General features: G+C 36.6%; 1 protein-coding gene across 6 annotated transcripts in view; it reads left to right on the top strand.

The window, feature by feature from the left end:
* Positions 1-21394, top strand: part of Larp4b (La ribonucleoprotein domain family, member 4B) — an 83854-nt gene that overhangs the window by 21793 nt on the left and 40667 nt on the right. The window contains exons 2-5 of one of the 6 annotated variants that reach the window (XM_005404910.2): positions 2682-2801; positions 3904-3963; positions 16993-17140; positions 17388-17531. In XM_005404910.2, coding sequence (XP_005404967.1) covers positions 2721-2801; positions 3904-3963; positions 16993-17140; positions 17388-17531 — 433 coding nt within the window. In that variant the 5' untranslated portion in view covers positions 2682-2720. Of the gene's footprint in view, positions 1-2681; positions 2802-3903; positions 3964-7146; positions 10980-16086; positions 16286-16992; positions 17141-17387; positions 17532-21394 lie in introns of those variants that run through there. The other 5 variants (XM_013504699.1, XM_005404909.2, XM_013504698.1 and 2 more) reach the window with 5 other exon arrangements.

Here is a 21394-nt window from a genome sequence, read left to right on the forward strand (position 1 = left end):
GGAATAACCAACTCAAAGTTCTCAAGGCAGTATCAGGGACCCCGGTTCCCCTGCAGTGAACCTCCAATCTCCTGCCAGGTGTTACAGCACACAGCAAGAGAGAAAGAGAAAAAAGCAAAAGAAAAAAATGACAGTACAGCTGGGTTCCAGGATGACCAGTTGTTCAGGAGGAACAAAAGGCCACAAGACAGCCTGAACCTTGGCATTTATTAACTGTGGAGGGGATTTGAGAAGGGGGTATCTGATGACTCAAGAGGGTGGAGGTGGTTTTGTGCTAAGAAGGATCTTGCCTTGGATCTTGGTGGGGGAGGATGGCCCATACCCAAAGAGATAATGGGAAATCTCAGAAGGGTGGTACCAATAATCCAAAGCCTCTGCTCATCCCTTAGGGAAGTAGGGGAAGTATGCAAAATTAGCCATTGGAAATTTGTAGTCCCCAACATATCCCCTTTTTGTTTTTGTCATTGCAGCAGTTGAAACAGCATATAGGCTGTGATGGCCATCGTAGCAACAAACATGTTCTCAGGAATTTGTGAAAGGTCCTGTCATGTCACCAGCATGCGAGCCTCCTGCATTATCTTTTTTCACTTGTTTCCATGTCATGGGCATTGTAGCCTACATGGATCTCAGTACTTACAGTGTCAGATTTTTCGTTAGGGTTGTGCTTGAGAATGTTTGCGCTGGAGGGCCGGACAGGAACAGGTTCCACAATGGGGCTTGGATGTTCCTCTCTCTATGGTCAAACAGTCGCAGAGGACAGCCATAATGATGATGCATTGTCCATTAACACAAGCACACCCTCGATCCAATGCTATTAATTGCACTGGGCCATCCCACATTGCTGTTTGGATGTCCTTCTATAGGACTTAAACCCTAGGCATGCTTGTCAAATTTGTCCTTTGCCAGTGAAGTTGTGATGGAAAGTATTTACTTTCTGCAACCAGGTTTTAAAAATTGAAAGTAAAGTTAGCAAGATCTAATCGTGCATGTGGAGGTAATTATATTCCCGCTTTTTGTTTTTGTAATTGTGCCTCCAGCCACAGTTGTCTTCTAAACTGACCTTTCCAAGGCCCAGCCCTGTCTGCCTACAATATTTCTAAATAACTTAGCTATCTATAATATTTCCTCTCTGAAGAAGTATCCCTAGCTGCAGTTATGGGAGAATGGGCATAGTTCCCATCTAGCTGCTTCTAGCCGAGAAGGGTCAATGTATGGGCAGCCGAAGTCAAGGGCCTTCTCCAGAGTGATAATCTAATGGGCCTTAGATAGATGTCATGTTGTGGCTTAGCAGTTATAAATTCTTTAAAAGGTTGATCTGGGAGATTCCAGTCAAAGGAGTCTAGCACATTTGTCGATCCATCTGCATGATCACTTGGAGTTCGGCAGCCTCTAGATAAACATAAACAAATTTTCTGAGAAATTAGAACATGTATAATCAAAGCATGAGCACTAGAATGGAAAGGAGTTTGGGGAAAGAGCCAAGTCTAGAGACTGTTCTTTAGGGACTGGAATAGCAACTGTAACTCGCTGGTTCTTCTTAATTCCCTCTACTGGTAGAGATTATCTATAAATCTATTATTTTGTCATAAGTTTCTCTCCAGTTTTAGCTGTAAGATGGAGAATTTGGTGGTGTTGAAGGACAATTTTAGCTAAAGAACTTAAACATTTTTGTTGAGCTTTTGCACGTTTTACTGTAGCTTTTCTTAATGACCCATAACATTGCTGAGGCTACTGGTATAGCTGGAAACTGTTAGAAGGCGACAGCAATTGGTACCCCCTTTTATATCTAGCTCATTACTATGGTTGTTTGTATACATCTTTTGGTTGTACTTTACTGCTGAGTATTTTAAGACCAAGTTAAACTGAGACATGTTAATTAAAATTAACTTACCACTGTCTGTCAAGGTCAATTAATTCTCCTCAGGACTTCCTTGAAACCACGTATAGAGCCTTCAGCTCCTCTGTCAGTGTCAGCCATCAGAGACCCTGCCTTAAAATAAATTACAAAAGAACTGGGGGTGTATCTTAGTAGACAGGCCCTAGATTCAATGGTTCAATCCCCAGTACCTTAAAAAAAGAAAGAAAGAAATCCAATTTATACAAAGATTGTGTGGATTTTAAAAACTGTTTAGTTATGTATTTGTATCTGTTTTTATGTGGAGCATCTGTGTACCTAGTATTAATTTAATTCCTATTTACTTTGTCCTACATAGTGTGTCCTATGTAGTATTAGTTTACATAGTATGTAAAGTGTAGTAGTTTTTTAAAAAGCCATGACAACATTTACCTCAGAGAACAAGCGTAATGAGTGCATTTTAAGAGTTCTTGGTGAAGTTTTAGGATTTTATGTGCAAATACTGTTACATATTTTAAATTTTCTTTCATAAGGGGTAAAAAAGTTTTGTTAGCACATGGTCTGCCAATATTTTCATCATTGCCAAATTGGTATGAAAAGAAACTCACTAATAAAAGCAAATATTACTTCTTGGTAAGATGTACATTATGAGCAGATTTCTTGGAATTACTTAAAATCCAGAGGACTCTCAGAAATTACTGTCTAATTCTTAGAAATTAAATAGATTCTGTGTCCTGGAAAACTTAAAGAGTTTAAGACTTCTTTATAATGTCATTCTAAGAATCAGTCATAATATGACCTATTTGCTGTCTTTGTCACTTTACAGCATCCTGAGGTTATCATTAAACTTACACCAGTGGAGCCCATGACTTCTGACCAGGACACTAAAGTTGTGGCTGAACCGCAGGCACAGAGAGTCCAGGAGGGCAAGGACAGCTCTCATCTGGTAGGTATCATTGGAAGGGAGGACCAAGGGCATTCATTTCTTTCTGTTGACAAACCTACACTGGACTTAAGAAAGTATATGTTGGACTTAAGAAGGACATCAGAACAGTAACACTCAAGCATACTCTTGTAGAATAAAAAGGATTTTTTACCGATCTAAGGATCATAATTGAGATTCCTGTAATATATATAAGACAGATAAACAAGAGAAAAGTATTTATTTAGCAGTAAGTTTTATGTGACATAAGAACCTTCAGAAATGAAGACAACTCCCCCCCCTCCAAAAAAAGCCTATATTTATGCTAAGTCTGATACAGAAGGTGAAAGTTATGGAAAAGCATGATTGGACAAATAGGACATGAGCTAATGGTAATAAAGAGGGGAGAACCTAGCAAGACTATGTTCAGATTATTTTGTTTTGGTGTCCCTGTGTGACATTCCTTTCCTTTGGGGATACTGTAAAACCCCTTAGAATGAAGATCTTCTGATGGATTTTGAGGGGAAGGTCTGGGTTTTATGGCCAGGGAGACAGGTAAGAGGAATTCTAGTTTCAGTGTCTGACTTTGCTGTTCCCTCCCATGCTGCAGTACAGTGGTGTTCTGTGTCTGAAACTTCATCAGTCTAAAATAAGATTTGGATAGCTTAGTAGAGGAAACTATTTCTATATACTAGGTGTTAGAGAAAACAAAAGGCAGTTATAACTATTTAAAGCTTTGTATTTTAAATCAAGAAAATAGAGATATAAATAATAAAAAGATTACAGCCATTGTAGTAGATTGAGAGTTAAATAGAATTTTAAATTTTTTCTAAATTTATTGTGACAACCTATGTTTTTTCTTGTCAAGCAATAATATTTAGTGCTTCTAAATGGTTTTGGGGAAAGTAGCTTTTCTTAATTTTTCTCCATGGAAACTAACATCAGTCAGAATTTTAAAACTGTAAATTTTAAGGAACCTATGTGTTTCCTTTTGAATATCTTATTTCTTTGTCATGTCATAGCAAAATTGCATTTAGTAGATTTGGTTTTGCTTCATTACTGGGGTTTAAAAATGCATTTTTTTCCCCATGGTATTGATGATGTCTTTGAAATTTCAATTTTACAGATGAATGGTCCTATATCTCAAACCACTTCTCAAACAAGTTCCATCCCAGCTTTGAGTCAGGTAATTCATTTCTGTGATTAATCACAGATTATTTAATCACCATGTAGGCTCATAGATAGCTCCTTACAACCAGTGTTTATTGTTTTTTAAAAAAATAGAAACTGTGTTTCTCAAAAAATGTGGTAGGGTCCATCATCATTGTTGCCCCCTCAGAACAGTAAATATTAGTTCTGTGTATCCTTTTCTGTGTCTGTGTACAGTTCACAAATAGCAGTATGCTGTATGTATTTTTTAATTTTCAAATATTTACCACAGTGATTTAATATTAAGCTACTTTATGTATATGATTAGTTTTACATTTTGAAGGCCTGTGACTTTTAGAGCACACAAGTCAAATGCTAATAAAAGAACAAGGGAATGTCACGCCGTTGTTTTTTTTGAACCTTAGTTTTATCATTTGCAAATAGATATGCTTCTGGAATGTTCCAAATTCAGTTTGATTGTCTTTTAAGGGCCTCACAAAGTTTAGTAAACTTTCTATTCCCCCAAATAAGCAATTCATACAGAAATTAATAAAGTAGACTTTTTTTTTAAAGTGAGATATGGGCTTGGGGTGTAGCTCAGTGTTAGAACATGTACCTAGTATGTACAAGAGCTGGGGTTGATCCCCAGTGTCAAGGGGGAAAAAGATACCATCTCAAAGTATATCATCATTTTACTATTTACATTGGATTAAAGTGTACAATTTGATGATATTTAGACTTCCTCAGTTGTATAGCTGTCCCTATAATTTTAGAATGCTTTCATTACCTCCCACGCCCATTTATAGTTAATCTCTTTTGCTTCCCTGGGCAATCACAGATGTACTTTTTGTGTCTGGACTTGCCCTTTGTGTGTCTTGTTCATTTACATTGTGTCACATTACATTGTGTCAAGTAGGTAGGCAGATGGTACTTTGTGAATGAAATTTGAGCATTCATTCAACAAAGATGAGTGCAAATGATAAAGATGGGTAAGACATGTTCTGTACAGTAGTCATGTATAGATTAGCATAGAATATATATGTATCTATTGTGATCCTACTACAGCATGCAAAGTTGTATTGCTGAATTTTGTGTGAACTTTAGATGCAGAATGAATATAGACAGAAGTAGTGGCATTGGGTGTGGTAGCATATGCCTGTAATCCCAGCACTTGGGAGACTGAGGCAGGAGAATTGCTACAAGTTTGAGGCCAGTCTCAGCTACATAGTGAACTCAAGGCTAACCTGAATTACACAGTTAGACCCCATCTCAAAAACAGTATAGTAGTTGGCATTGAGAAATACAGACATTCCTTATTTAACAACCTGGTCCCTTTCCTACAACTAGGTCATTAATTGAATTGGTCACTAAATGAGGAATTATTACAGTACGCTATTGAGAACTAAGAAATGGTCAAAAGAAACTCCAGTTTGATAATTTTGGTTTTATTTGAATAACCCTTCCATGTAGTACTATAATGTGTAACAGAACATAAAACTACGGTGGTGTACTGTACCCAAAAAAGACATTGACATTCTATAAATGAGATGTTCAGAGCTGTCCAAAAATAAAGACAGATCTTAAATCTGAACAATGTGCCTAAGTCCTAAGTCTGAACAGTTGTTAAATAGGTAGGTCATTGAATGAATATCTGCATTTGTGTCTATAGGAAAAAAATGCTCTTCTATTTTGTCCCAAGTAAGTGGTTTTTTTCAAATGTGTCTAACCTTGATGTAAGGGGCTACTGGTTTTGAAGCATTTTGTACTAATAAGGTTAAAGTAGTAAATTTGCATTACGTTTCCTTGCATTTACAGACAGGAAAAATGATGAAACTATGTATTTAAGAAACTAGAAGGGAACTAGAAAGGGGAGAAGTCAGGAAATGGGAAGAAAGCCAGAAAATAGTGTTGCTTTAATGGGTAAAGAGAGTGGCCACCTGAAATGAAGTGAAATAAGGACCAACTGATTTGACAGATTTCATTTGTGACTTTAGCAAGAATAGTTGCAAGAGGTTACACAGTGAAAGCCAGATTATAATAAGTAGAAATTCAGGAATAGTAGATACTGTAGGTAATAACATTGTACCAAAGATCCTGGCTTTAACAGTAAGGAGAAGGATAGGGAGGATAGGAGAAAGGATCAAGAAGGCATTGAGAAAAAAAAAAAAAAAAAAAAAAAAAAAAAAGAAACACCAAAAAAAAAAAAAAAAAAAAAAAAAAAGAAGGCATTGAGATAAAAGAACCACCCTGGGAGTTGACCATGGTGATGCAATGTCCTTGTGAAAGACGTAAGATCTGACAACTGGGATTTGGAAACAGTATTATTTGGTCGAAGGTTCTTTTACCTTCCCTGTTATGGCCACAAAATCCATCTGCAACAAAGATCACAGGCAAAGGTTTTGTGCCCCTGCTAAAGCCCATTTAGGGACACCAAAGTTTAAAATCATGCTGTTCAACTAGTACATTTTTGCACCCAGGTTTTCTGATTCTTGAACTGTTTTGGCTTGAAAAGTCACTTTCTTTTCCAACAGTCCTGGTACATTTTGCCATAGTGAAAAGAAAGTTTGAGAAAGAACTATGTGTGATGGTGTTTAATGGAAAAGTAGTATTAGGTAAAAATGTTTATGTTAAATTACTTCTTGGGAAGAAAGATTCTGCATCATACCACATATTTCCTAGTCATAATGTGAAACTTGAAAGCTTAAATTGGAAACCTAACTATTCTCTATGCCAGTCTTTCTGTAGATACGTCATGGTCTCTATCAGAACAATCTTTTAAAACTCCTTTACAGACAGTGAGATCAGAAAACTTTAGTCCTTCTGTTCATTCATTAAATTTTGAAAAAAACAAAACAAAACAAAACAAAACAAAAAAACTACCATTTGATTATGTTTCTCAATGAATATGTATTTATTATTAACTACTAATATCAAATTAGTTACTGTACGTCTACGTTTTGAATAAGAGTAGGCTACCAATCAGCTTGAATTTTCATGAAGATAGTAAACATCTGTTCTGTATACACAAATAACATCTTCCTGCTTTTAGTATGTTATTTATTTCCTATCTCTTAGATCAGACTTTGAACCAGTGCCTAGTACTTTTGAGAGACTTCTGAATACTAGTGAGTGTACAGTATTTTGTATGTTTCTTTTATTCTTTTGCTCTTTTCTTTTCTCTTAATTATAATTTGTACATATCTGCAGAGTAGAGAAAATAATGTAATGAACTCTCCAGTGTTCCCTTTGTGAACATCCTCATGTTAGGGTGCTCATTTCATTTCTCTACTCTGCACAAAATTGTTTAGAATTCATGTATGTGCATATTTATCTTATTTCCTGGAGTATTTTTAAACAAATCCTAGTCTGTTTATCATTTTACCATAAATACTTAAAAATGTATTTCTGACACATTTCCATGCCTGATATATTTAGCAGCAATTCTTTTATACCCACAGGCATTATTTTTCAAAACTAGAAAATAGATAAAACCATAAGTAGGTATAAATATTAAAGAACAGATTTCTAATAGTGTTTTCCTTTTTAGGTTACAAACTAAATTCTTTGCCACTGTCCTATGAAGTATAATTCAGGAAATACTCATCACTAGGAAAAACCAGAAGTGTGAATATCTTTGGCTGGGACAGTAACTTTAGTTGCTTTTTTAAATTTAGTTTGAGTGAATAATAGGTAGCTTTTCCTTTTGCTATTCTGAAGCTTTGGATTCCATGTACTGTTTGGATTTCAGCACATGGATGAGTATAGTGGTTGTCAGGCAGGGCTCTTGTCATTTGGATTTGGATTTGAGTGGCAGGAACATGTGACTGCTGTGCAGAGTTATTTTTGGTGTGTGGGTGTTGACTTCTCAGAAACCATAGCAAGATAGTGTGAGATGCACTTGTAGAGGCTCAGAAAAGGACAAGCTTCGTAATGTGAGTTTTTGAACTTTCAAACATGGGTTGTTGCTTCAGCAAGGAATTAAGTAGCGATGATGACAATGAGAAAATTGATCTGTTACAAAAATCTGTGGAGAAGAAGGAACCGAAGAATAAGATAAGTAAAACTTTATCTTCATTATTTGATACCCTTGAAGGTGAGGAGCTTTACAATGTTGAAAATGGAGTCAGCAGAGCAGCTGCTGATATTAATAAGTGGACTAGAATTTTTACAGGGTCTGGCCACAGACACGAACATAGAACAAAGCAGTCAGTAAACTCTATTTCCTCTTCGATATATAAGTTCTTAACTAGATATGAAAATTTAGATGAGAGTGGTGAGAGCTCAGATACTGTTATTGAACAGAATACTGAGAGTGTCTCTGACTCATTGTGCATGAGTAATGACAGATATGGTTGTTCCATAAATGACCAGCTTCACTCACATGTGCAGCTGCCTTCTGACCAGGGCCTGCAAGAGGAAACTTTTGTAAGTGACTGTCTGTGCTGTTCCCCTGCCACTTGTAAAAAATCTTTAGTAGAGAAAGAAAGAATACTAAATGTTCAAATCTGTAGTTTCAATGACAATAATTTTTTAGATATTTTGGATAGGAGGATGCAAGATGGAAATCCTATTTGTATTGGTGACAAACAGTGTAAGAATTGCAGAGAGAGTGAGTTTTATAGTATTTGTGTTATAGATCCTGACTGTCTGAACATGGAAGAGGAGATATGCACTCCCATGTATAGAACAGCTGCAGGAGACGAATGTCATTCAGCTGTTGCCTCTGAAGGGATTCACAGAGTGAATTGGCATCTAGATAGCAGGAAAGAATGTTCAGTCTTGTATGCTACACAATGGATAGGAGAGTTAAAGTTAGAGCAGGAAGATGTGTCACCCCTGGGTGTGCAGGGTCCAAATGAAGTAAAGAATATATTTAATAAGGAAACTAAGCCTAGTTTTGAGCTTTTGGTAGACAATGATCCATCATATGAAGCAAATACTGATAACCTGCAGCCTGAGTCTTTGAAGGCAGAACCTTATACCATATTTCCTAAAGATTACACAGAAAGTAGTACATTATGTAATATTGGCTTACTCCCTGAATTAAATATTAACATAGATAGTGACTCACTAAAATGCATGTGCACCATTCCCAAAGAGAGAGAGAGCCTAACTTCAGAAATAGGAGGTCAGATGGATGATTCATCTGTTAATTTACTTAATGACACTTCATATGTTGAAGAGAATGATGAACCTGAGGCTATAACAGTTAGTGTCAATCAGAATTTAAACTCTAAAAAGGAAGCAGAAAATAACTCTGTAAATCCACTAAAAGACAGTGATTATTTTCATGCCAGTATTAGCAGCTCAGATAGTATCCTTTCCTTTGGTCGAGATAGAATTAATTTAAGTCCCAAAAGGTTTATCACTTCAGAAAGCTTTGGAAGTGAATATCTCTCAGTTCATGCTAATTTCAGAGAAGGGGCCCCAGGAAGACTTGATGGCAGCCTTGATCTCATGCCATTGCCAGGACTCACGCTGAGGAAGAACCAGCACCAACGGAAGACCAACCTAGACCCCAGAAATCTCCAGGTGGAAAATACAGGAAAGCTGTCATTGCAGTCTGAAAATAGCTTTTCTTACGAAGATGAGGATAGAATTAGTGATTTGGAGGCTGACGGTCATGGCAAGAGGGCTTCTGAGATGAAATCTTTGTGTCTATCAGATCTATATGCAGGTAGAAGGGTAGACAAGACTCAGATACAGACATGTGATTTAACTTGCGTGGAGTGTGAATCAGACACAGAAGGAACAATCCAAAGCATAGACATCCCAAAAGCTGTAATTTCACAAAGAATGCTTCCAAATAATGAATCTCATGATCCCTCCAGATCTCTTCAGGATACCTTTTTGTCCTCTGCATTTATTTTCAGTTGTTCTGATAAAGAAGAAAGGGAAACAGGCCTGCATGATAAAACAGAAGATGAAATATGTGTGAAGAGTTCAGTCAGTATATTACATGACCAGCTGAGTGGTCTTCACAGATTAGAATATGCTGAACAAGAGTCAAAAAATACTAATTATGGAGAGACCAGTAAAGAACATACAGAAAATGTCAAGTCAGATTCTAAAACAACCTTTGACCAGGAAACAGATGAACTAAAATGTGAGGCATTGCCTAGTGAGGATGCACCGACTTGTATTAGTTCTACTACAACAGAATATCGTGATTCTAAAGCTAAGCAAATACGAACTAATTTTGAAACCCATAAAGTGAATGACTACAAAGATAAAGATCTTAATATTGTGCCACCTTTAAGTCAGAGTTCAAATTCAGTTATACAGAAGCCAGAAGCAGTACAGAAGAATGCTACTGATAGTGATGAAAGCGCAAAACTGAAACAAATTTGCTGTATCTCAGCTAAAGAAGTTTCTGATTCCTTTAATGATAATGTATCAGAGTTGATTAAGTCAAAAGTAACGTGTAAAGAAGAGAAAGAGGGACTTTATTTGGTGAAAGACAATATTGATACTGACATAATTGACTGCTTAGATCCATGTGGGACAAATGGACCTGCATATTATTTCAAAGAAAGAAATACCAAGTCCATAGCTAAAGAATGTAATTTAAATGCTGAAATACATATTATGGGAATTGATGTTGATCCCACCCAAGTGAATACACATCAGGTAATTCCTACTGTCTCAGTTAACAGCAAGGAAATTGTAATGCCAAGTAGTGACCATGTTTTATCACTCACACATCTCTTCAATATGTCTGAAAATTCCCCAAAAGTAGATTGGCAGAGTTTCCCAGAGGAATTCTACTCCCATTTTTTGAATGAATTTTCTTATTATCCAATGGAAGGAGTAACAAGACAGATATTTTCTGGAAGACTGGCAAATGGATGTGGTGGATATCAAATGGGCTATCTCTGGACTAATACAGTCACAAAAGATGCAATAGAAGATGAACAGATACTTAGTGAGGGTCTACACAATAAACCACTGGACTTAGACAGTGCTTCATTTTCATTGGAACAGCCCCCTTATCAGCTACCAGTGAAAGAGGACGGTGTGGTTTGGGGATTGGAAAGTAGAGGTGGACAGTTAGTAAGTATGCTTTTATCGATACTTATTATTGTACTGTGGTGTGGTGACTGTTACCTTTTGTATGCTTTTAAATTAATGATGCTTTTTTCTCAATGGTGGTGGTTTAAGTGCTTACATAAAGCTCTGAATTACTGTAATATCAACTTAACGATTTCCAAATTGGAGAATTTGTTGTAATGTAGCCAAAGCTTGTATATATGAACTTATTAGCACTAAAGCATGTCCTTCTGACTACTCCACACAGCTTTATGCAGACTGTTCTTTGTGGATGTTGCTGTTGCCGCAGTGTGATTGAAGCCCTTTTGCAGGGGTCTTACCATATGGTCAGTGTAATGTATTTTAGCCAGTGTTTGAGCCAACTTAAAAGTGTAAGTCACACTTGTTACTATAAACGAAACTTAAAATCTATACTTTCTGCTACTTTTCTATTGTGTCTCTAATGCAGGTAAAATTTTCTACTTTTAACTACCTGTACAACCGTGGTTCTGTTTTTTCCAGTCAGGATCACCATGGAGTTCTTTCTCAGGTCCCTGAGATGAGCTGCCTCTACTGATTTGAAGAACCTTTGCAGATGATTCTGTGGGCATCTAAATTGAGCATCTTTTCAATAAATTCTTTAATAAAGGCAAATATTATTCAACAGCCGGAAACTAATCTTGCTCATACATCAGACATATGGAAGCAGTATTATTGGAAGGACATATACTGCTCCCTCAGTATCCATGGGGGATTGCTTCCAAGAGCCCCATAGATACCAAAATTCATGGATGATCAAGTTCCTATGTAAAATGACGTAGTGTTTGGCATATAACACAATCCTCCCACATACTTGAAATCATCTCTAAATTACTTGTAATACCTAATACATTATAAATGCTATGGAAGTAGTTACACCATATTACTTGGGGAGATAATAAGAAAAAAGTTTGTACATACTTACTATAGGTACAGTTTTTTTAAAAAGTACTTTGGATTCATATAGAATCCATGGATACAGAGGGCAAACAGTACTTGGAATAGCAAAATCCATTAATAGTTTATTTGTGATTTTTGTTCCATTAGGCAAGAAAAACTGTTGATGATATTAAAGAGATAGATATACCTCATATTAATATCTATAATATGGGCACAAACAGTAGAAATCTTATAACATGATTTAAAGAATTACACATTTTTCTTTACTCAAAAAGAATTGTTTTTTCTTTCTACACCCACATTTGGAAGGTTACCAAAAAGAGTTGCCTGCAAGTTCATCAGTTTTTCTCCTTCAAATAGTTGTAGAGGAAACACTATAAAATTAACTCTTTAAAGTACATGTATTGAATCTTTTATGTAAGTGTTCAGTTACAGTTGATTACTGCTTGGTACATCCAGGTAAAGTGCAAGTAATTCTTCTCTGCCTTTTATGACTTTGAGATATCTGGTGTGATATATAGTTTCAGGTTTAAATTAACTTTTCAATTATGAAGTATGTCCAAACACTGCACTAAGTTGAAGAATTACCATGTTTAATGGTGTTGCCTTGCTTTTCACAACTGTTTTCAAAGTATTACTATGAATATCCTTTTTATACTAAATCTATTTATATAGCAGCTGTCTTTCCATTTTACAAATAAAGAACTAGAGGTTAGACATTAACATAGCTCTGAAGTCAGTGAATTGCTCTGATTTATTAAACTTTTTAATGTAACTCCAGGAATGGTATAGGCTTACTTGAAGGGTTTCTTTCCTTTATTATCTCACCTATTATATATTTTCTGCCTACCTGTTCCTGCTCTCTGATAATACTCAGTAATTTGATGGAGCATTCTGTGTCATGAACATAAAGTACTAGTTTATGAATTAATACTATTTTTAATGGAGTATATTGTTTGGTGATGTGGATGGAAGAATTTCTTTAGAGCATCAGAACTTAGTAATGCCTCACTTTCAAAGAGAAGTAACATTGGCTGTTTATGTGAAATCACTTCAGAATGTGGCTGTTAAGACCAACTGGCTTCTGGTTTTAATAACCATTGCTTACCCGTACATTTTTAGTGCAAGTTAAGACATAGCCATGCAGGTGAAAGTAAAGAGTTACTGGTAATCATTCAGAGTTACCTATGACTACAAGTGAATAACTGTCTTTTCCAGAAAATATGCCTGCATTTTGTTCTTGGAATTATATCTAGACTCTTTGAGCTCAGTTAATTTTCTCCCGACTTAACTTTAGTATCCTTCATGGAGTTTTAGTGTCTCTTGAGCCATAATTGTTACTATTTTTTTCTGTTTTAAATTTTTAGTTTGTTAGTACATGTGTGTAATATATAATGTGTACATTTCTTGTGGGTACATGTATATAACACATCCCAATTGGTTTTTTACATACTTTATCTCTTCTTTCCCTCTTACCTCCCTCTATCGCTTGATCCTCTTCTCATTTGAGAACAAAAATCTGCAATTCAAAGAAATGGTGGTTTAGATCTTCATATAGTAAAAACTATTTCTCATGTGAACCATGAGAAGTTAATGTATTCTGATGAAAGTTTCTGCTGATACTAGAACACAGTTTTCTAATTACGATCATTTTTATGGGTGAACTTTTAACCTTTCCGTGCCTTGGATTTCTTATTTGTGACATGGGGGCAAAAATAACTACTTCCTATGGTTGTTCTGATTCAGTAGAGGTAAGTGTGTAGATTAAACTCTTGAATGTGAGTTGCCATGTCATTAAGTCTTAATTAAAAGTTTCAGTGCTTCAGGCCAGGTGTGGTAGCACATGTCTATAATGCCAGCACTCAAGAGGCTGAGGCAGATGGATTGCTATGAGTGCAAGGCCAGTCTGGGCTATGTAGCTTAAGACCAGGCTGAACTACAAAGTGAGATCTTGTCTCAGAAAAAGAAGTCAAAAACAAACCAAAAAAGTCTCAATGTTTTGTCCCTCCTGCATCTCATCTGCAGAATATTTATTTAATACTAGTTAACTCCCTAACATGGTGCTAAGTTCCTGATTCTTGATTTGGACTTGTTTACCCCATAAAAGCTAATAATTTCATAAAGGGTCCCATTCATTTATGGCATAAAACCTTGCACAAGTTGTCATATAGTAGAAAATACAATGTTCTGTGTTCATTAAATATTGTTATAGTTTCTGGTTTTTTATTTTTTAGTACTGGTAATCGAACTTGGGACCTCATGCTTGCCATGCAGGTGCGATTCCACTGAGCTATGTTCCTGGCCCTATTCATTAAATATTGACTCATTCACCATATTTCCTGAGCACCTTCATGTTAAACTCTTTAACTCCACCACTATTAGTGACACAGTAGTGAGGAAAAAGTCTGTGGTAGCCACCACTCAAGAGTGTACGAATAACAGACCCACTAGCTGTGGGAGACCAGGCATGTTGTGCCATAGTAGTTTGCAAAGTGCTAATTATAGCCATTTCACAGCCAGGATGATGGGTGATCTGTATTAATAAACTGCAAAACGTATATTGGTGGTATACAACAGTCAGCTGCAAAAGGTGCTTAAAGTGGAAAAGATTAGTGTTAATGTTAGGAATTTAAAGTGTGTAAGATACACAGAAGATAAAGAGTCTGTTAAGTGGTGGAATTAAACTGCGGTGGAAAGTCTTGATTGTGTGGTGTTTACTGAGAACAGAACAGAAACTAATCAGAAAAAGTGGTTTATGCAAACAGAATAGGGAGGAAGATAGGGAAATAATTAAAAAACAAAACAGGTAAAGAAGATAGATATGTTGAGGAGTGATATGTATGAAATAGGGACTTATCTCTCTTCCTTATCTCTCACTTAACTCCATGAGGATGTGTCCATTTTATTCACTATTACATACAGATTGCTAAACAGTGTTTGCACAGACATAGTGGTGAGCATGTAGGATGAACTTGTTAGGTAGGTGGATGGGAGAAAAGTGAGAAACTAACCCTGTGCAGAAGCCAAAGATAGACTGAAAGTTTAAACTAATGTAAGCAGGGAAATTGAAGAATCAGTGTTTCTTGATTATAATATTCCTAAAGGAGAAGAGCCCTGTTCTTTTCCCTATCACTAGTACTTAAAGTAAAAAGACTTCTGCATAAGTATTCATTTAAGCATTTGGCTTTGTGGGTGTGACATTCAATTATTGCTCAGTGACTAGAAGAGCAGTAAATAAGTTGCTTCCACAGCATGACTCCGTATGTATGGCCATTTTATCCACAAGTCTTATACTCTGCCTCAGAAATAGTTTTATGATTTTCATTGCCAATGTTATTACCCGACACAGTGCAAATTTATTCTGTCTTTTAAAAATTGCTAATATACATGTTTCATTGGTAGTTCTTGATGGTCTTTCTGACCTTTTCATGTATTATGGAACTGGTACTATCAGTGGTACAGTCTAGGTGAGCAACTGAGACTAGGACTCCTTCCATTCCTTAGTTATTTCTAACTCTCTTACCATGGTGTAAAGTCTGGTGGTACATTTGAAAAGGCAAACAATTTGTTTGGATTTGTTGAGAGATTATGGTGAGTTAGAATTTGGGGAGCAGCTGCCACTGGGACACTTTGCTTTAAGTCTTGGAGACTTGCTCAAGGTTTGTAAGCAGAAGAAAGCTAAGCTTGTAACAGAAAACTCACGGGACTGGGAAGTATCCGCATAAGGTGGAAGCTGTTCGAGCTTTTAAGGTGCACCAGGAAATGACTAGGGGAAATGACAGAATGAGCCACAAGTATCTGGGAAGGTCATTCTGGAACGAACATAACAGGAGGAAGCAAAGTGCTTGTGTATTTAGAAACAGCAAAGGAAGTCAGAGTGAGTGGCAATGAAGGAGGCTAAAGGGGCAATGACCACATGAGGCTGTTCTGGCCAGAGTGAAAACTTGTTTTACTTTGAATGATCCAGGCAGCCACTGGAGGGAGGCCTCCCATATTTGAGTAGAGGACTGCCATGGTCTTAACTTACTGAACACCCTTCATTAGACTGATTTAATGTGTGCCTGATGTATGCCAGGTATAATGCTAAGTGCTATAGGTACCCCATTTGGCAACCATATAAAGTGAGAACTGTGGAACTCACTTTCCAGGTGAGGTTTTTAGAGGTTAAGTAACTTGGCTCCACCTTGTACAGCTGTCTGTGGCAGAGTTGGACTCAAGCCCCCAGCCGTCGTCTCCAGCCTCACCCTCTTCGCATTCCTCGAATGAGCGCACACTCCAAAGCCTTAGACTAGCAACATCAGGATCACCTGCAGATTCCACTGTGGAAGGACAGGGAAGTTGTGTTCTGAAAAAGCTCCTGAGATACTATTGAAACTTTTTTAGGAATGAGAGTAAGTTATGTTGCAAATGGGAGGTGTTTTATGGTCTTAGTAGGTGCGTGCTTTAGGTTTTTTTTTGTGCAGACCTTTGTTCTTAAGAGGAACTTTCATCTTCACTTTAGACTATGTGAAGCTGTATCTTGAAAATTTTATCCGTCTACATTGTATTCAAAATTATAAATCTAAATTGTGATTTATAGTAGGTAGTATGGGAAGTAACCAATTATTTATAGTTACACAGTCCTTGAGACACTGAGCTCTATGAGGACAGGGACCATGTCTGTCATTTGCAGCTTTTAGAGCCTTGTGTTGAGGAGAAATTTAAGAATCTAACAGTGGATTAGGTGGAATTTTGATCACAGTCTACCTTTGGTTATTTTTTGAGCCCAGTTTCATCCCTGAGGTATGCATAAATAAGCTCAACGTTTTTGGCCTAAATTACTTTAATATAGATGTGTTTTTAGCCTGTGGGGTGGTACATACCTGTAATCCCAAGAGTTGGAAGACTAAGGCAGGAGAATCACAAGTTTGAGTCCAACGTGGGCAGTTTACACCCTTTCTCAAATTAAAAGGGTTGGGCATGTAGCCCAATGATAAGGTGCCCTTAGGTTCAATCCCCAGTAGTGCAAGGGAGAAAAAAGTTTTTAACTTTGTGTTGATAATTAAAATTGCACTTACTTGAAATTTGGATGCAAGTTATACATCAATTTCTTCCCTAGGTACCAACTACTAAGGTTTCAGAGCTTAACCCTAATGCAAAAGTATGGGAGACTCATATGTTACATTTAGAGGCAAGTAATGCAGCTGTTGGTGTGAGTGCCACATGGGAAGAGGCCCCTGGCTCTCGAGCAGACTGCAGCCCACAGGGTAAGTTGTGGACCTGGCCATGACCAGGAGGGCCCCTGCTTTCAAGTCTTTGCGTTTTTTACCATTTTGATCTATATTTAAGAAATCGATGATTCCCATCTATATTCTGGTTTGTAACAGTACTTAGAACCGGGAGATTTTTTACAATCCAGTTAAAGAATTTCAATAAATACAAGTGTAAACTTTGTTTTATTTTAAGGGAAAATTATTTTAACATTGGCTTTTGGGCATAAAATTGCAATTACAGGATTAGATGCCAATGGCGATGGTGACAAAAGTCAAGAGAATGCAGCATTCTCAGATGTACAGGAGGAGTCAGACCAGACGGACATGAACACCCTGGCTCTGGACCACTCTGAATATGAATCGCTGCCTGAAAATAGTGAAGCAGGTAAAACTGTTTTTAAGGAGTTCATTTTCATACAGAGTATTGGCTTTTTAAAAATTTTTGACTTACTAGTTTTTTTCTAAGTAGTGCACATTTCATTGCCTCCTTTTAACTTTCCTTTAAACTGAGTCTCACCTGAGTGTAGGGAGGAAGCCGGGTGGGGAAGACCTCATGGAGAATGTAAGACTTGAGTAGCTTCTTTTTTGTTGCTGTTTTTTTTTTTGTTTTTCTCCCCGTACCAGGAATCGAACTCACAACCTTGCACTTGCCAGGCAGGTGCTTTGCCACTGAGCTAAATCCCCAGTTCCATACTTGAGTAGCTTCTGAGACCACTTAGTAAAAGCAGAAAATTGTTCATACAGAGAAGTGTTGGTAAGGTACAGTGATAAAACATGGATGTTGAAATTTAGAAGTGGAACATTAATGTTGACATTAAAATAAGTTGGACAGAGTGAAGGGTATAAGGAAGGAATGTGGTAGTAGACTAGGGCAATTGAAGCCACATCCAGAATCTTAGAGGCCAGGGGGATTTAAACTTTATCTTCAATTGTCCATGGGGGTGAGTGACATCAAGAAAACAAGGGATTTGGGAAGATAAATATTGCAAGTGTGAGGAAAGAAAACTTAAGAGTGAATAAAACAGGAAACAGTCCTGTATAGATTGTAAGGACCTCATAAAAACAGGAATAAAGTAGGGAGAGGAAATTTTCAGACTTAGTTTTATAGTACAGTATGCCAGATATTATTGGAAATGTAATTCTAAAAGCAAACCTGTTGGGTAAAAGTTTTCATTAGTGTCACCAATGGTCTCATTTGTCTAAGCCAAGTCCTGTCCTCTCACCCAGCCTTTTTTGCTGTGGGATTTGGAAATACGAGGAAGCATTTGGTCATTGTAATGACTGAGGAACACGCTTGGCAAGGCCAAGAATGCTGTGACCCCCAAGTATGAAGCACAGTCAGGCACAGTGACTTCACTGGCTTAAGAAGCACAGTATAGGGCAAAATACAGTGAATTACCATTCTGTGTAAGTAGTTTCTTGAGTGTAAGTGAGGAAGTACCAGGATATAACAGTTTAATTTGATTAGTTTCTCCTTGTTAACCCAGCATTGACTGGTTAATGACCTGAAAATATTTGGAGAAATTTGGTATAAATTGAACTTACATTGAAAGTGGGCTTTTTGATAGCAAAAGAAAGGATTATTCATCATTTAAGACATCTTTTAAAATGAAATAAAAAATCATTTATCAAAAAAATAGGAATTGCAATGATAGAAAATAAAAAGGACTAAAAAACAGTTAAATTTCAGGCTATATCTAAATGGTCCAAATATTGGACTAGGGACAGAAACTGTACAAAAGATAGAAAATAAATAACTTTATCAAGAATGAAATGGTAACATGTTTTGAAAGTGCCCAGAAAGTTTACATAAAAAAGAAGGTAATTCTTTGTGGAAAGGATATTTAAAGCTATATTCCTGAGAGGGGAGGAAAATAAATGCCCATTTGGGGGCCATGATGTGGGCCAGTGTAGCAGTGTTTATAGGTACTATAATGGAGTTACTCACCTCCAATTTTGTTTCTGCCTTAGTCTAAAAGACCTGTTAGTTTGTAGAACCCCAACAGACCTAAGGGGTAGGCTACACTGTTACTATTAATAGTTGGGTGGTGCAAATTAAGTGGGAAAAATAAATTGGAAATGAGCAGAGAATGCCTGTTGAGCTTGGTTTTTAGGTCACTCTGGTGATTCAAACTAAAAATATACTTGAACCAGAGATAGTAAGATGAATGACAAAACATATCTCCCTTTCTGTTGCTGCATTCCTTATTAACAAATGCTGTTCTGTATGAGGGATACTTAAGCCCTTATGTGTGTGGTATTAAGTATTTGGCTGTCTTCAATTGTTTGTATCCCCAGGCATTGTATAAGGATTGCTGAACGACTACTTTGTCCTCATTTGTCCATGCCCCCACCTCTGCCCCACACACATTTTCACATCCCTCCTTACTCTACTTATCTATCTTGAACCATCATTTCAATTACTTTCTTTTATCTACCTTTAACTTACTTCATAGTTGCTTAGCAAATGCCTCAGCTCCTTTAGGTAAATACCAAAGACTGTGATAGCTGTATCACGTGTTAAAAGTTGATTTTGTTTTCTAAGAAACCACCTATTTTTCATTGTCTGTACCAGTTCTTGCCTGGTGTATTTTGATACTCTATTGTTATGTATATCCCTGTTAAGCATTAAGTTTTCTTGGAGAATTGACTCATTTTGACACTATATATGATCATTAAGTAACTCTCCTTGCTTTTAAGTCTGCTCTTTCTGAAACAAATGTTAACTACTACTACTTTCTTTTGATTAGTATTAGCATAGCATATCTTCTTTGATCCATTTACTTTCTTTTTACAGTGGTAAAATACAAACAACATAAAATCCACCATCTCAACTGTGTGTGCGCACTCGAGAGTGAAAGAGAGAGAGGGAGAGACAGAGCGCACACTAGAAATTAAATGCAGGGCTGTGTGCATGCTAAGCATGTGTTCTGCCACTGAGCTACCTGCCCTTAGAGCCTTAAACATTTATGTGTTGAGTGGCATTAAATACATCCATACTGTTATGTAACCGTTACCAGCTTTCATCCTCATAACTCTTTTCAATTTATAAAACCAAACTCTGTGCCTATTAAAGATAACTTCCTATCCCCACCACCACGTCCCTGACAAACACTCTTTTACTTTCTCTTTCAATTTGATTATTCTAGCAACCCCATATAAGTGGAATCACAGCCCTCTATTCATCTAACTGGAGTTGCTTCCACCTCTTAGCTGTTCTGAATTATGCTGCTATGTTTTGGGGTAGCTAATCTCTTTGAGACCTTAGTTTCAATTTTTTTGTATGCAAAAGTAGAATTTGTGAATCACATGATAATTTTATTCGTTTATTTAAACATTCATTGAATGATCTTGAGATCACTATCAAAAATCATTTGACCATATACAAGAGACTCTTTCATCCATTCCATTGACATGTCATCTGTCTTTATGCCAGTGCCATCTTGACAAATGTGCAAAAGCAATTGAAAAAGGAGTCTTTTCAGCAAACAGTGCCAGAATATTTGCTTATCTATGCAAAAAATGAAAACAACTTTGAACCATATCTCACATCATGTATATAAATTAACATGAATTACAAACTTAAAAATATATAAGAGGTGAAATAGTAAAGCTTGCACGAGGAAAGATTTCTTAAGTATAATACTGCAAGGAAGACCTGTTCTTTTAAAAGAAAAAAATTGAAATATATGTAATTTTTAAATTTTCTGCTTTTTTAAAGATACAGTTAGGGAAAAGAAATAAGGTAATTTATTTATTTGTTCATTTATGTAAAGTAGGACAGTGTATTTGTACTCACATATCTGTTAAGGGCTTGATTCTAAAACATACAAACTGACAAAATAAAACACCCCCAAAATAAAATGAACAGATAGATACAACACCAAAGACACATGTATGTGCAAGGATACTTGAACTTCTGAACTTCTAGCTCAGCACAAGAGGAGCTTGGAAGACACCATTCTATCCTAACAGATAACAGTGTGAAAAAAGTAAAAAACCAACAAATCTTTGTAGAAGAGGAAAGAGATCACAGGGTAAACTCACAAAATTGCAGAGGCAGGTGATCACAGACAATCATAGCTTACTGAGCAGAAACCTCTGTAGGAGCCAGAGCCAAGGTAGGAAAACCTGACCTGTAATTGACAAATTACTAGAGGCTCAGGGTAGACAAAACTAATAGGTAAAAACTGCACAGAGGCCTGGTCATAGGGTGGGGTACCTTAATTTTGTGAATTTTACTTCTAG

Source organism: Chinchilla lanigera, unplaced genomic scaffold, assembly GCF_000276665.1.
Source record: "Chinchilla lanigera isolate Chin_1 unplaced genomic scaffold, ChiLan1.0 scaffold00091, whole genome shotgun sequence".
NCBI lineage: Eukaryota > Metazoa > Chordata > Mammalia > Rodentia > Chinchillidae > Chinchilla > Chinchilla lanigera.